This window comes from Bubalus kerabau, chromosome 5 (genome assembly GCF_029407905.1).
Source record: "Bubalus kerabau isolate K-KA32 ecotype Philippines breed swamp buffalo chromosome 5, PCC_UOA_SB_1v2, whole genome shotgun sequence".
Taxonomy (NCBI): Eukaryota; Metazoa; Chordata; class Mammalia; order Artiodactyla; family Bovidae; genus Bubalus; species Bubalus kerabau.
This window is the reverse complement of record NC_073628.1, coordinates 134,248,090-134,264,792: the sequence shown is the minus strand read 5'-3', so window position 1 is coordinate 134,264,792 and position 16,703 is coordinate 134,248,090. Positions and strand designations below refer to the sequence as shown.

Genomic DNA, 16,703 nt, shown 5'->3' with positions numbered 1-16,703 from the left:
AACTACTCTTATATCTTCTTTGACATGTGCTTTTTACATTTTTTTAAGTCACCTCGCACATTTGACCTAATACAGTCTTTATCTGTACATTTCTTTCTAGATGAAGGAAATGAAAATAGAGTTTTGTCTTTGAAATTCATAGCATCCACCAGAGGGCCTGGCACCTCATGGGATCTTAGCACATATTTGTTGAGCAATGACTGTACGATCTTTGAGGTCAGAGATTTGTCCAAAGCTGCTTGGGAACGATATCTCAGTGGAGATCATGACCTAATGTATGCCCCTGAAAAGTCACTTTCCCATGGAAGGTCCTCGTGTTTTGAAAGCCTGTTTGTAATCTGTGCAGTCTAAATTTTATTTATTTATTTTATTTTAGCAGATAATTTTGGAAACTGTTGCATAAGAAATGGCCGGAAGTCAAATGAATGTCTAAAGAAGAGCTTAACATTTCTTCAGCAACATTCTTTTTAAAAATAACTTTATGCCACCATGTCAGCCTCCACCACACACAGCAGAAATGACATAGATCTCCTTGGCGTTCCTTCCTCCACAAAGACGTCATCCCTGAGTGTCGTCCCCCAGGGCAGCAAGCTGAAGCTGCATCCGAGGTCGGACTCGTCAGAGTGTGAAAATGATGATCCGTTACTGAGATCTGCAAGTAAAGTCAGAGACATCAACAGCACTTACGTTATTTCTGCCTGTAAGAAAACAGGAGACACACCCCTCCTTCCTAACCCTGTGGGCAGGCTGACACTTCAGAGGAGAGCAACCAGGAGCAAGGAACCCTCTTTGCTTGGTCGTGAGTCAGGAGACGCTGGTGCGAGAACGGCAGGAACACGCCTTGCGTTACAGCGTCGGACTAAGACAGATTGCGTGGAAAAGTGGAAAGGAACGCAGAATGTGGGCGGCAGAACAGAAAATAGTCGGCCTTCACCAGAAACTGGTATAAATGTACAAACTGTAAACAGTGATAAAAACTTGCCTTCAGTACCTTTAACTCCAGACCCAAAAGACCTTGAAATGAAGGCTGATGGAAAATGCGCAGCGACGCCTTCTGCCCTCAATGGGGCGGTTGAGAACGTTGCCCTTGAGTCCCTGCGTGAGCGAACGCCCGCCGGTTCCCAGAGTCAGACTGAAGCCGTTCGCACAGGGTGCATGGCAGTTAGGCCCACTGAGAGCAGGTTAGAGATCAAAGTGTCAGGAGCAAGGGCCTTGCATCCCAGGGGTGCTGAGAAGGAAGCCGCGAAACTTCCACGTAGATTTGAAAGCTTAGAGAAAAGGACACCCTCAAAGTGTATTTCAGAGCCCAGGTCGACACCCAGGCGTGGCGTCCTGCAGCCTCGGAGCCCCGCTGCCTTCGTTCTGAGAAGCAGGAGGCCCACCCTGCAAGTTAAACAGACTCCCCAGAGCTCTCTTCTCACAAGTCAAAGGGAAAGGTCGTGTGAAAATACATTCCTTCTCAAGGAAGAAACCACACTTCAGAAAACCTCTGCAGACACAGAGCCCCTGAAGGTGGAGAGCAGCCAAGTGGCCGTGGCGGTCAGGGTCAGGCCTTTCAGCAACCGGTAGGTAACCCGAGTTTTATCTGAGGCCAACCTGCTGAGCTTGTTGGTGCGTCTTCATGCCAGCTGGCACTGCCTTTTTATAGACGGAACTTCCCGGTTCAGTGGTAGTATGTGGTTATTTTCGATGATTGGCTATAAAGCAAAAAAGTCGGAACCACCATATTTTGCAAATGTAAGTCTCTCCAGATATATCTGTGTTTTAAAAGTCTGACTGACTTCCGTCTCTAAGGCAGTCTGCTTTCAAATCTGTCATATATGGTGGTGTCTTCTACCTTTCCCTTAAAAAGAGCAACAGCTGGTCACTCATTCCCCAAACAGGTCCTTCCAAAACCCTTTCCAGGGTGGTAGTCATCGCCTTATTGTCTGTGATATGTCGTGGTTGTACACACACTGATCTGTGAGGTTTGACTTTGACGGTAAAAAAATCTCTCCCCATGAGTGCCTGTGGGCGAGAAAAAGACGGGCCCTCCTGGTGTGACTGTAGCATCTGATTATCTTTAAATGCTTTGAGGACAACTGTGAAGACTTTACAGAGTCAGTAGTTTTTTTTTTAACTCTGTTGTGGATCTAAGTGTGTTGGAGGAGGGTATGGTGACCCTGCGGCTTCCCAGGTGGCTCAGCAGTAAAGAATCCACCTGTCAACGCAGGACACACAGAAGAAGCAGTTTCGATTCCTAGATCGGCAAGGTCCCCTGGAGCGGGGCAAGGCAACCCACTCCAGTATTCTTGCCTGGAGAATCCCATGGATGGAGGGGCCTGGCGGGCTGCAGCGAAGAGTCCAGTGTGACTGAGCCGACGCTTCACACATGCGTGGCGACTGCAGTGTGGGCAATCAACTGAATGGCCAGCGGTTAAGGCAGGTTCCATAGGGCTGGGAGCCTTTTAGTGAGAATGTGAGGTAGTGATAAGGGATGAGAACTCAGGGAGAGCCTCAGGACTGCTCAGGGCAGAGAAGCAGTGGGACAGCCCGCACGGATTGCGGCCCTAGAGGGACAGAGCGTGGACCCCAGAGCAGCCTGCAGCAGGGCCACCGGGAGGACGAGAAGGGTGGATTCCACAGTGAATTCTCATCTAAGCAGCTGCTGCTGCTGCTGCTAAGTTGCTTCAGATCAGATCAGATCAGTCGCTCAGTCGTGTCCGACTCTTTACGACCCCATGCATCGCAGCACGCCAGGCCTCCCTGTCCATCACCAACTCCTGGAGTTCACTCAGATTCATGTCCATGGAGTCAGTGATGCCATCCAGCCATCTCATCCTCTGTCGTCCCCTTCTCCTCCTGACCCCAATCCCTCCCAGCATCAGAGTCTTTTCCAATGAGTCAACTCTTCGCATGAGGTGGCCAAAGTACTGGCGTTTCAGCTTTAGCATCATTCCTTCCAAAGAAATCCCAGGGCTGATCTCCTTCAGAATGGACTGGTTGGATCTCCTTGCAGTCCAAGGGACTCTCAAGAGTCTTCTCCAACACCACAGTTCAAAAGCATCAATTCTTCAGCGCTCAGCCTTCTTCACAGTTCAACTCTCACATCCATACATGACCACAGGAAAAACCATAGCCTTGACTAGACGAACCTTTGTTGGCAAAGTGATGTCTCTGCTTTTGAATATGCTATCTAGGTTGGTCATAACCTTCCTTCCAAGGAGTAAGCGTCTTTTAATTTCATGGCTGCAGTCACCATCTGTAGTGATTTTAGAGCCCAGAAAAATAAAGTCTGACACTGTTTCCACTGTTTCCCCATCTATTTCCCATGAAGTGATGGGACCGGATGCCATGATCTTTGTTTTCTGAATGTTGAGCTTTAAGCCAACTTTTTCACTCTTCTCTTTCACTTTCATCAAGAGGCTTTTTAGTTCCTCTTCACTTTCTGCCATAAGGGTGGTGTCATCTGCATATCTGAGGTTATTGATATTTCTCCCGGCAATCTTGATTCCAGCTTGTGTTTCTTCCAGTCCAGCGTTTCTCATGATGTACTCTGCATATAAGTTAAATAAGCAGGGTGACAATATACAGCCTTGACGTACTCCTTTTCCTATTTGGAACCAGTCTGTTGTTCCATGTCCAGTTCTAACTGTTGCTTCCTGACCTGCATACAGATTTCTCAAGAGGCAGGTCAGGTGGTCTGGTATTTCCATCTCTTTCAGGATTTTCCACAGTTTATTGTGATCTACACAGTCAAAGGCTTTGGTATAGTCAATAAAGCAGAAATAGATGTTTTTCTGGAACTCTCTTGCTTTTTTGATGATCCAGCGGATGTTGGCAATTTGGTCTCTGGTTCCTCTGCCTTTTCTAAAACCAGCTTGAACATCAGGAAGTTCAGGGTTCACATATTGCTGAAGCCTGGCTTGGAGAATTTTGAGCATTACTTTACTAGCGTGTGAGATGAGTGCAATTGTGTGGTAGTTTGAGCATTCTTTGGCATTGCCTTTCTTAGGGATTGGAATGAAAACTGACCTTTTCCAGTCCTGTGGCCACTGCTGAGTTTTCCAAATTTGCTGGCATGTTGAGTGCAGCACTTTCACAGCATCATCTTTCAGGATTTGGAATAGTTCAACTGGAATTCCATCACCTCCACTAGCTTTGTTCGTAGTGATGCTTTCTAAGGCCCACTTGACTTCACATTCCAGGATGTCTGGCTCTAGGTCAGTGATCACACCATTGTGATTATCTGGGTCGTGAAGATCTTTTTTGTACAGTTCTTCTGTGTATTCTTGCCACCTCTTCTTAATATCTTCTGCTTCTGTTAGGCCCATACCATTTCTGTCCTTTATCGAGCCCATCTTTGCATGAAATGTTCCTTTGGTATCTCTAATTTTCTTGAAGAGATCCCTAGTCTTTCCCATTCTGTTGTTTTCCTCTATTTCTTTGCATTGATCACTGAGGAAGGCTTTCTTATCTCTTCTTGCTATTTGGAACTCTGCATTCAGATGTTTATATCTTTCCTTTTCTCCTTTGCTTTTCACTTGTCTTCTTTTCACAGCTATTTGTAAGGCCTCCCCAGACAGCCATTTTGCTTTTTTTCATTTCTTTTCTATGGGGATAGTCTTGATCCCTGTCTCCTGTACAATGTCACGAACCTCATTCCATAGTTCATCAGGCACTCTATCTATCAGATCTAGGCCCTTAAATCTATTTCTCACTTCCACTGTATAATCATAAGGGATTTGATTTAGGTCATACCTGAATGGTCTAGTGGTTTTCCCTACTTTCTTCAATTTCAGTCTGAATTTGGCAATAAGGAATTCATGATCTGAGCCACAGTCAGCTCCTGGTCTTGTTTTTGCTGACTGTATAGAGCTTCTCCATCTCTGGCTGCAAAGAATATAATCAATCTGATTTCAGTTGTGTCCAACTCTGTGCGACCCCATAGATGGCAGCCCACCAGGCTCCCCCATCCCTGGGATTCTGCAGGCGAGAACACTGGAGTGGGTTGCCATTTCCTTCTCCAGTGCATGAAAGTGTGAAAGTGAAGTCGCTCAGTTGTGCCCGACTCTTCGCGACCCCATGGACTGCAGCCCATCAGGCTCCTCCGTCTGTGGGATTTTTCAGGCAAGAGTATTGGAGTAGGTTGCCATTGCCTTCCCCGCATCTAAGCAGAGTTGGGGGCAAAAAGAATTGTGTGGCCAGACAAGAACTCGTGTTTTTCTGCAGCGGTAGGTCAAAAAAATTTCCTCCTGAGTCTGAGATAGAAGCGGGGTGGATGTGAAGAGTCAAAGTTTTAAGGGAGATGATTTAAAGCAGGAAGGACCTTTGGAGTCACAGAAACGTACCTTGTACTTCAATTCAAACTTCTGTCTAACTGAGTTTGTTGAAACTGTGCTTTTGTTTCTTGCCAGCTTTGTATAGATTCGTACCTCCAGAAATTCTTTATGATGTTTTCGAATACATTTCCAGTTAGAACTACAGGTACAGGTAGATTTCAGCGGACAGGATGAGAAAAGGGAGAACTTAAGAGGAAAAGGAAGAAGATGGAAAATCCTATACAAGTAGGGGAATTTTCCGGACAAGAAACCTGGAATTCCATTTTTCCTTTGAGCAGTGGCACTGGAGCTGCGGAAGTAGGTTTTGGAAACCCGCTGTTATGATGTGTGCTGCTCTGCACGTTCCACATAAAACTAAAGCGCCGTCTTGCTCTGGAGGAACCTTCTACTGTAGTCTGAAGTCCTTATTATATTCTGTGGAAATAATACTCAGAATGATTGCAAGGATGATACTTGTCTCTGTGCTTCTTTTGAAAGGGAGAAGAGAGAAGGAGCACATCAGGCGGTCTTCCTGGACGGGGAGGAAATCGCTGTGGAGCACCCCGGCACGCGACAGGTGTACAGCTTTGCCTACGATCTTTCCTTTTGGTCCGTGGACGAGCGCCACCCGCGCTTCGCGAGCCAGATGGCCGTGTACCAGGCGCTGGCGGCCCCGCTGCTGGGCCAGGCCTTCCAAGGCTTCAACACCTGTCTGTTCGCGTACGGTCAGACGGGCTCTGGAAAGTCATACACGTAAGTTGTGTTGTGAATCTGACCGTCCTGAGGCATTTATGTCTTTTGTTAGAAGAGCACAATTTGATAGAATATCTTTTTGAAACTGTACCACTCTGGGCTCAAGTCTCATCCATTTTACACTGCAGTTCTGCAAGTTGCTTTATCTCTGGGCTTCTGTTTATGCTTGAGATACTGTTTACCTTGTCAGTATCATTGGCCCCGTTTTACTGTAAATTCTCTTTTGTGTAAACTGAAGCTCAGAGAGGTTATTTTGGAAGCCGTGTTGTGAGAATCACAAGCAAGTCATCTCATCAGTGGTCTGGCTCTACTACCCATCCTGGGAGGAAATACTTGAGTTTTAATAGTAGCTAACATTTATCAAGTTCTTACTCTATTCCAGGCCCTGTGCTAGAAGGCTCTGAATTAGATAGTTCTTACTTTCCCCACTTTATAGAAGAGGAAATTTAGGTTTACTTTCCCCTCAAAGAATTTTAAAACCTAATTAGTTTTACTCCCCCCAACTCATAAATGTATTTTCTAGGATGATGGGCTTTAGTGAAGAACCAGGAATAATTCCAAGATTTTGTGAAGATCTTTTTGCTGAAATAGCCAGAAAACAAACCCAAGAGGTATGTTCTGATGGTCTCTGTAAGCCTTTGTATCTGAGTAGAGAACAGGAGGACCGAGTTAAAGTCAGAGCCGTGGCCACTGAGGCCAACTCTGCAGACGGTGCGCGCTCTGGCCCCTGGGCCCTGGGACGGGGATGGGGAGTGGGTTCAGACGCGGGGCGGTTCCTCCCGGTGGGCAGAGACGGAGGGGCCCCTCGGGCTTCTCTGCTTCCTCGGCTCTACCACCTGTGCGGGTGGCCCCGCCCGGTCGTGCGTGTCTGCAGTCGGGGGCCACGGCCCTCCCTGAGGACAGCAGGGTCAGTGTTAGGCCAGCAGCAGCAGGAGGCTGGGGAGCGGCCTGCACACTCAGCCCAGGGTTGCGGCCCCAGCTGCTTGCGCCCGCCCTGTCCAGGCACCGGGGACCCACGCCCTCACCCAGTCCCGCCTGCAGTCAGCTGTCTGCAGGCAGCCTGCAAGACCAGTCTTTCCCACGTTTGCTTGATGATAAGAGCCCCCTGGAATGTGTTAGGAGGTGGTCGTGTGCATGTGAGCACGTGTGTGTGTGTTTACTTGCTGAAAAGCTGCTGGAGATCCTGATTCGGTTGGTTGGGAGGGTAGTCTGGGAGTTTGTAATTTTCCTACAGTTCTGGACATTTCCTGTAAATGGAGTATCTGCAGCCTGAGTTTCATGAGGGTACAGCAGGTACTGACTCTTTGTTCCTCCTTGTGGCTCAGTAGTATTCCATTGTATGTATGCACTGCGTGTTCTTTATCCATTCATCTGTTGATGGCACTTCATCTGTTGGACACTTAGCTGTTGGACACTTACTGATGGACACTTAGCTGTCTTTATCTTTTGGTTATTGGGTTGGCCAAAAAGTTCATTTATACCATCTGATGGAAAACCCAAAGGAACTTTTTGGCCAACCCACTATCTAGTGCTGCTATGAATATTGGTGAACAATTTTTATTTGAATTTATTTGTAATTATTTTGGGTAGATATGAAATTGCTGGGTTATATAGCAAGTCTATGCTGAACCTTTTGACGAACTGCCAGCTGTTTTCTGCGACACCTGGACCATTTTACATTCCCACCCGCAGCCCCGGAGGTTCCGATTCCAACTCTGAGCAGCTTCGCTGTTTTCCGTTTCCTTGATTGCAGCCGTCCTCGTGGGCGTGAGTGGTTTCTCGCCGTGGCTCTGACCTGCTTTCCCTGCTGACCTGCAGTGTTGGGCACCTTTTCTTGTGCCTGTTGACTCTGCATCTGCTTTGGAGACATGCCTGTTTTTTAATTGATTGTTTGTCTTTCTGTTTTTGAATTGTAAGAGTTCTTTATATGGAGAGGTGTGCGTGTGTGCTGCCTGCTAAGTTGCTCAGTCGTGTCCGACTCTTTGCGACCCCACGGACTGTAGCCCACCAGGCTCCTCTGTCCGTGGGGTTCTCCAGGCAAGAGTACTGGAGTGGAGTTGCCGTTTCCTCCTCCAGGGGATCTTCCCCACCCAGGGATCAAACCCGGGTCTCTTGTCTCCTGCTTGGGCAGGCGGGTTCTTTACCCTGAGCCACCTGGGAAGGCCTTGTATGGGGATCCTACAGCCTTAAGAGATCTGAGGTGTAAGAAGCGCAAGGACTTTCAGGTAAATTGCTTGCTTTGTTTCTGTCTCTGCTAGGTCAGCTACCACCTTGAGATGAGCTTCTTTGAAGTCTACAATGAGAGGATTCATGACCTTCTTGTTTGTAAAGGTGAAAATTGGCAGAGAAAGCAAACGGTAAGATTTAAAAACTTAGTGTTTTTAATTTGTTTTTATTGATGTATAGAATGATATTAGTTCTCAAGATGATACATGGCTTAATTACTGCAGTGCTTTTACATGATAGCAAATGCTTCCATGTGCAGTCTAACTGCGTTGCCACTTACTGAATAAGCCGAACATTATTGTTCAGATCAGATCAGTCGCTGAGTCGTGTCCGTCTCTTTGCAACCCCATGAATAGCAGCACGCAAGGCCTCCCTGTCCAACACCAACTCCTGGAGTTCACTCAGACTCACGCCCATCGAGTCAGTGATGCCATCCCTCCATCTCATCCTCTGTCGTCCCCTTCTCCTCCTGACCCCCATCCCTCCCAGCATCAGAGTCTTTTCCAGTGAGTCAACTCTTCGCATGAGGTGGCCAAAGTACTGGAGTTTCAGCTTTAGCATCAGTCCTTCCAAAGAAATCCCAGGGCTGATCTCCTTCAGAATGGACTGACTGGATCTCCTTGCAGTCCAAGGGACTCTCAAGAGTCTTCTCCAACACCACAGTTCAAAAGCATCAATTCTTCGGCACTCAGCCTTCTTCACAGTCCAACTCTCACATCCATACATGACCACAGGAAAAACCATAGCCTTGACTAGACGGACCTTTGTTGGCAAAGTGATGTCTCTGCTTTTGAATATGCCATCTAGGTTGGTCATAACTTTCCTTCCAAGGAGTAAGCGTCTTTTAATTTCATGGCTGCAGTCACCATCTGTAGTGATTTTGGAGCCCAGGAAAATAAAGTCTGACACTGTTTCCACATCTATTTCCCATGAAGTGGTGGGACCGGATGCCATGATCTTCATTTTCTGAATGCTGAGCTTTAAGCCAACTTTTTCCCTCTCCACTTTCACTTTCATCAAGAGGCTCTTGAGTTCCTCTTCACTTTCTGCCATAAGGGTGGTGTCATCTGCATATCTGAGGTTATTGATATTTCTCCCGGCAATCTTGATTCCAGCTTGTGTTTCTTCCAGTCCAGCGTTTCTCATGATGTACTCTGCATATAAGTTAAATAAGCAGGGTGACAATATACAGCCTTGATGTACTCCTTTTCCTATTTGGAACCAGTCTGTTGTTCCATGTCCAGTTCTAACTGTTGCTTCCTGACCTGCATACAGATTTCTCAAGAGGCAGGTCAGGTGGTCCGGTATTCCCATCTCTTTCAGGATTTTCCACAGTTTATTGTGATCCACACAGTCAAAGGCTTTGGCATAGTCAATAAAGCAGAAATAGATGTTTTTCTGGAACTCTCTTGCTTTTTTGATGATCCAGCGGATGTTGGCAATTTGGTCTCTGGTTCCTCTGCCTTTTCTAAAACCAGCTTGAACATCAGGAAGTTCACGGTTCACGTATTGCTGAAGCCTGGCTTGGAGCATTTTGAGCATTACTTTACTAGTGTGTAAGTGTGTAAATACTTTACTACTTTACTTTACTGGAAAAGGTCAGTTTTCATTCCAATCCCAAAGAAAGGCAATGCCAAAGAATGCTGAAACTACCACACAATTGCACTCATCTCACATGCTAGTAAAGTAATGCTCAAAATTCTCCAAGCCAGGCTTCAGCAGTACTTGAACCGTGAACTTCCAGATGTTCAAGCTAGTTTTAGAAAAGGCAGAGGAACCAGAGACCAAATTGCCAACATCCTCTGGATCATGGAAAAAGCAGGAGAGTTCCAGAAAAACATCTATTTCTGCTTTACTGACTATGCCCAAGCCTTTGACTGTGTGGATCACAATAAACTGTGGAAAACCTGAAAGAGATGGGAATACCAGACCACCTGATCTGCCTCTTGAGAAATCTGTATGCAGGTCAGGAAGCAACAGTTAGAACTGGACATGGAACAACAGACTGGTTCCAAATAGGAAAAGGAGTACGTCAAGGCTGTATATTGTCACCCTGCTTATTTAACTTATATGCAGAGTACATCATGAGAAACGCTGGACTGGAAGAAACACAAGCTGGAATCAAGATTGCCGGGAGAAATATCAATAACCTCAGATATGCAGATGATACCACCCTTATGGCAGAAAGTGAAGAGGAACTAAAAAGCCTCTTGATGAAAGTGAAAGTGGAGAGGGAAAAAGTTGGCTTAAAGCTCAACATTCAGAAAACGAAGATCATGGCATCCGGTCCCATCACTTCATGGGAAATAGATGGGGAAACAGTGGAAAAAGTGTCAGACTTTATTTTCCTGGGCTCCAAAATCACTACAGATGGTGACTGCAGCCATGAAATTAAAAGACGCTTACTCCTTGGAAGGAAAGTTATGACCAACCTAGATAGCATATTCAAAAGCAGAGACATCACTTTGCCAACAAAGGTCCGTCTAGTCAAGGCTATGGTTTTTCCTGTGGTCATGTATGGATGTGAGAGTTGGACTGTGAAGAAGGCTGAGTGCCGAAGAATTGATGCTTTTGAACTGTGGTGTTGGAGAAGACTCTTGAGAGTCCCTTGGACTGCAAGGAGATCCAATCAGTCCATTCCGAAGGAGATCAGCCCTGGGATTTCTTTGGAAGGACTGATGCTAAAGCTGAAACTCCAGTACTTTGGCCACCTCATGCGAAGAGTTGACTCATTGGAAAAGACTCTGATGCTGGGAGGGATGGGGGTCAGGAGGAGAAGGGGACAACAGAGGATGAGATGGAGGGATGGCATCACTGACTCGATGGGCGTGAGTCTGAGTGAACTCCAGGAGTTGGTGATGGACAGGGAGGCCTGGCATGCTGTGATTCATGGGGTCACAAAGAGTCGGACATGACTGAGCGACTGATCTGATCTGATCTTACTAGCGTGTGAGATGAGTGCAATTGTGTGGTAGTTTGAGCATTCTTTGGCATTGCCTTTCTTTGGGATTGGAATGAAAACTGACCTTTTCCAGTCCTGTGGCCACTGCTGAGTTTTCCAAATTTGCTGGCATATTGAGTGCAGCACTTTCACAGCATCATCTTTCAGGATTTGGAATAGCTCAACTGGAATTCCATCACCTCCACTAGCTTTATTTGTAGTAATGCTTTCTAAGGCCCACTTGACTTCACATTCTAGGATGTCTGGCTCTAGGTCAGTGATCACACCATCGTGATCATCTGATGAACCTTATTGTTAGTGGACAGTAAATGAGTTATTAACTGTAACCTCATTTCACTTAAGTATTGTGTCAATATTAAAGATCATATATTCCAAGATTTAGTTGGATCACACATGTCAAATATCAAATGCCTAAAAGTCTGTGAAGCCAATAAAGTAGTTTAAAAAAACTGTTTTTGTTTGAAGAATATGTATTTCACTGGATTATTTAGCAAGCTGATGTCTTATAGATAATATTTTCTATGCAATAGAAAGTTTCACAAGGCATAAACTTTTTAAAAACCTGTTATTATAATGAAAAAATTTTTAGTTGTGAAAAGGACTCTGAAGATTGAGAAGCTATAATCTGAAGAGGTCGATTGCTCTAAGTCACTCAGTCTGCCTTTGGCAGCATCTAGAGACTTAAGTGGGAGAAGGCAACCCCACTCCAGTACTGTTGCCCAGAAAATCCCATGGATGGAGGAGCCTGGTAGGCTGCAGTTCATGTGGTTGCACAGCGTCGGACACGACTGAAGAGACTTAGCAGCAGCAGGAGAGACTTAAGCAAAATTTGGCATTTCCTTCTAAGACTTCTATGTGTTTTAAAATTTCTGCTCATAAAGTGTAAAATGTATAATGTAAAACTGAAAAAGATGTTAACTGAAATTGTTTTGTGGAAAGCGATTTACAAGCACATGAGCAGCAGCCGTGGCAGGACTTGAGAGAAACAAACCTGTAAGGTATTTGGTGGCATAGTAAATCTACTGTCAGATGTGGCGAATGCGACTGGTTTGTAATCCTGAGGCAGTTTCCTGGTGCCTTGCAGCTTAGCTGTGTTTCTGTGAGAACCTTATGTTTATTTCTGGGCAAAGTGGAGACAAGTCTTTTTACTGTAGACTCAAAATATAGAAAAGAAGATGATTGGAAGTCCATTTTATATAGAATATTTGTGTTGTGCTAACCGGCTTGTGTTTGCCGACAGCTGCGAGTGCGGGAGCACCCGGCCTCGGGCCCGTACGTCGAGGGCCTGTCCACGTGAGTGCGGCATGTGGGCGGGTGTGGTGGGCGGGTGTGGTGGGTGGGCGGGGCCTGTCCTCGTGAACCTGGGTGGTGGGTGGGCGGGGCCTGTCCTCGTGAGCACGGGCGGCGGGTGGGCGGGGCCTGTCCTCGTGAGCACGGGCGGCGGGTGGGCGGGGCCTGTCCATGTGAGCGCGGGCGGTGGGCGGGGCCTGTCCACGTGAGTGCGGCTGGTGGGCACGGCCTGTTGTATTCCTGAGCGTCCCCCTCCAAGCCGGGAGGCGCTGCCTCACCGTTGTCTTGTGGCCTCAATGCTCTCCAGTTAGACATTCTTCCTCTTTCTAAGGGGAGAGTTAGCTGCTTCTCGTGTTTCTCTCTCTGGGCGCCTGTCAAGCGCTCTCATAGAGGACTGATCACACCGAGTGGAAGTTACCTTTTTTAACTTCTCTCTCTTTCCCCCGCTTACCCACTGAGTTCAGCCTGCCTCTCAAGCCGCTTGTTTTATGTGTCCCTGTAAGCCGCGGAGGGGAGAAGGTGCCGAGTTCAGTGCTTAGAGTTGGAACTATGCTGACAGTCATGTGTTTGGCTTTCAACTCCAAATGCTTTTTTAAGGGAACAGAAAAGTGGTGAGAGAAGATTTAACTCCATTTAGTAAATCTGGAATTGTGCTGAGACCCACGACACCCGCAAACCCACACCCATGCGTGCCTGAACTTGTACATACACCTTTGCCCAACCACACCCTTTGTGTGTATACGGGTACCTATGCCAACATGGGGGTTAAAGTTTATCTTTTGGTCTCATGACGTGGATATTCCAATGTTCAAATGCTAAGGTTCTTTATTATATGAAGAAAAATCATATTTTTAAAAATTTGATAAAATTAAAGCATTATATTTTATTTCCTACCTTTTAGAATGGGGAAAATGACTGTCACAATCAATATAATAATATCTATTCCATTGTGATAGCCATGGAGTAATTATGTAATTGAAAGGTGGTTGTTTTATAAGAGCAGGGGTGTGATTGATCATCAGTAAAATGGATTTCGTCTTTTTGCTTTTTTAAAATAGGAATGTTGTCAGTTCTTATTCTGATATCCAGGTAAGGTTGATTGTATTTTGTCTTCTCTCCACTAGATAGAAAGATCAGAGTCATAAATACTTATGAGAATATTTCATCTTACTTGCTGTTCTCATAAATAAAAGGTTAATCTTGTTAATTTCTAATCAATTGATTTTGTTTGTGTAAACTTTAATAAAAAGAATTACTTTTCTAAACTAAAATCTTAAATTGATAATCATGTCAGTTTAGAGTTGTAGAAATAACCTTTTCAAGGTATCATCTTCTGATTCAGGTTTCTGAGACAGAGAAAATGAACAGCTAGAAAATGGTAATACAAATGAGTAAATAAATATGTATTGATACTTTTATTTTGCAAAGTGATTATTGGTGTGTGTATATGTGCTTGCTTCACACTTGGCCCTGGTTGGCACCGTCTGAGCTCTGGCCCGCCTTCCTCGCCAGGTCTGGCTGCAGCTGGGGAACAAGCAGAAGGCCACGGCTGCCACCGGCATGAACGACAAGAGCTCGCGCTCTCACTCCGTGCTTACGCTGGTGATGACCCAGGCCAAGGTACCATGTCGCTGAGGGCTTTCTTAGGAAAGATGCTTGCTGTATTTAAGTTGTATGTTGTTCTTATTTCCTCCTTTAAATTAAAGGTAAAAGCATAGTCACATAAGTATGTAACATAATTGGGTTTTAGCACATACACACAATGACTCCCGTCATATCAGTATATGGTAATATATTATCAATAGTACATAATACTTGTATTTGAAAAGACATCTCAGAAAGTAAAGGATTTTAAATCATGTAGGGACTCCCTTGGTGTTCCAATAGATAAGACTGTGTTCCCAATGCAGGGGACTGGGTTTGATTCCATATATTGCAGCTAAGACCCAGCACACCAAAACTACTGAGCTGTCTCACTCTAGAGCCTGCATGCTGCAACTTGAGAAGCCCATGAGTCACGGTGAAGACCCAGCACAGCCAAAATAAATTTAGCCATAGGTTCCACTGCTCAGATAAACCCCCTCAACAGTTTGGTATATAATCTTTCCATTGTTTTACAGTTACACATCACAAATTTACAAAATCTGTAACAATTTCATGCCTTTAAAATTATTTGCAAAATATTGTTTTTCATAGCTACATAGTATTCCTTTGACTATCAAAAGTCCTCAGGTTTTTCTCTGATGTTGGACATTTATGTTGCTTTTAAACATTTTGCTACTTCAGTGCTGGGATAAACAACACTTTTATAAATTAAACTTTTACTCTATTTATTGTTGTTTCCTTCATGTAATTGAGTAGTTACAGGTTTTTAGCCCTTTAAAGTCATCTCTTCTATTCTGGCATAGTCTAAGCACTGCTCGGTGTGTTCTGATAAACTGTCATGGAGTCAAGGAAACACAGGGTCTTTATCCCTTGTGTTTGCAATCTTGCGTAACTTTCTGTTTTGCAGACTTATGGTGATGGCAAGTCATGATAGAACTTATGATGTATTATTTTAATGCCCTCTTGCTCCAGAAAGAATTTGTGGAGGGGGAGGAGCTGGACCACAGAATTCGGAGCCGCATAAACCTCGTGGACCTGGCTGGCAGTGAGCGGTGCTCAGCGACCGGGACCAGCGGGGAGCGGCTGAAGGTAAAGTGTCGCCTCGTGTTGGGAAGCTCAGTCCTGTGCCTTGTTTTTAGGAGATTACAAGCTCAGCATACTTAACCAAAAAAAACCCCTCTCTGAACCTGCACTTAATAGACTGTGGTCTGAGGCTCAAAAAGGAACCCATAGTTCTTGGTTATGATTGCTTTCAGAAACAGTAGACTTTGAATCCAAAGGAAGTTGGTAGATTCTGAAAGAAAGTATTTACTCAGTGATTATCAGTTCAGTTCAGTAACTCAGTCAGGTCCGACTCTTTGTGACCCTATGGACTGCAGCATTCCAGGCTTCCCTGTCTTTCACCAACTCCCAGAGCTTACTGAAACTCATGTCCATCAAGTTGGTGGTGCCATCCAACCATCTCATCCTCTGTCCTCCCCTTCTCCTCCTGCCATCAGTCCTTCCCAGCATCAGGGTCTTTTCCAATTAGTCAGCTCTTCACATCAGGTGGCCAAAGTATTGGAGCTTCAGTTTCAGCATCAGTCTTTCCAATGAATATTCAGGATTGATTTCCTTTAGGATGGACTGGTTGGATCTCCTTGCAGTCCAAGAAGACTCTCAAGAGTCTTCTCCAACACCACAGTTCAAAAGCATCAATTCTTCTGCGCTCAGCTTTCTTTATAGTCCTTCTCTCACATGCATACATGACTACTGGAAAAACCACAGCTTTGACTAGATGGACCTTTGTCGGCAAAGTAATGTCTCTGCTTTTTAATATGATGTCTAGGTTGGTCATAGCTTTTCTTCCAAGGAGCAATTAGGGAAGAAATATATTTTGTGAAACAAATTTATTCTGGAGCAGTTATGTTTGATTAAAATGTTTGATCTTGTCCCCAGGAAGGCGTGAGCATTAACAAGTCGCTGCTGACCCTGGGCAAGGTCATCTCTGCACTGTCCGAGCAGGCTGGCGGGCGGAGCGTGTTCATTCCTTACCGCGAGTCTGTCCTCACATGGCAAGTAGCTCTTGAAGAGTAAAGAACTGTACAAGATACAGAGAGTAGTGTGGGAAAGGGGCATAGACCGAGTCATGTAACTCTCATATGGATTCAAGAGCCAGGCTACCTGGACTTGACCTTGCTAGTCCCCCTGCCTGTCTCCTCGCCTATAATAACGGGATATCCAGACCTGTCTTCTAGGGTTGTGTGTGTGTGTGTGCTCAGTCGCTCAGTCATATCTGACTCTGCAGTCTGCTGGTGGACTGTAGCCCACCAGGCTCCTCTGTCCATGGGATTCTCAGGCAAGAATACTGGAGCGGGTTGCCATTTCCTCCTCCAGGGTATCCTCCTGACCCGGGGACTGAACCCAAGTCTCCTGCGTTGGCCAGCAGATTCTTTACCACTGAGTCACCTGGGATAGTGAGGGTGAATGATGGATGTAAAAACTCGTGGAGACTTCCCAGGTAGTGCAGTGGTAAAGAGCCCACCTGCCCGTCAGGAGACAGGAGACACACAGGTTCCATCCCTGGA

General features: G+C 45.6%; 1 protein-coding gene across 1 annotated transcript in view; it reads left to right on the top strand.

The window, feature by feature from the left end:
• The window catches only part of KIF14 (kinesin family member 14), a 49,405-nt gene that overhangs the window by 5,720 nt on the left and 26,982 nt on the right, over positions 1–16,703 (top strand). Inside the window, exons 2-10 of the mRNA XM_055583818.1 lie at positions 377–1,565; positions 5,799–6,053; positions 6,577–6,664; positions 8,312–8,410; positions 12,482–12,534; positions 13,590–13,620; positions 14,044–14,151; positions 15,109–15,225; positions 16,075–16,190. Coding sequence (XP_055439793.1) covers positions 490–1,565; positions 5,799–6,053; positions 6,577–6,664; positions 8,312–8,410; positions 12,482–12,534; positions 13,590–13,620; positions 14,044–14,151; positions 15,109–15,225; positions 16,075–16,190 — 1,943 coding nt within the window. The 5' untranslated portion in view covers positions 377–489. The remainder of the gene's footprint in view (positions 1–376; positions 1,566–5,798; positions 6,054–6,576; positions 6,665–8,311; positions 8,411–12,481; positions 12,535–13,589; positions 13,621–14,043; positions 14,152–15,108; positions 15,226–16,074; positions 16,191–16,703) is intronic.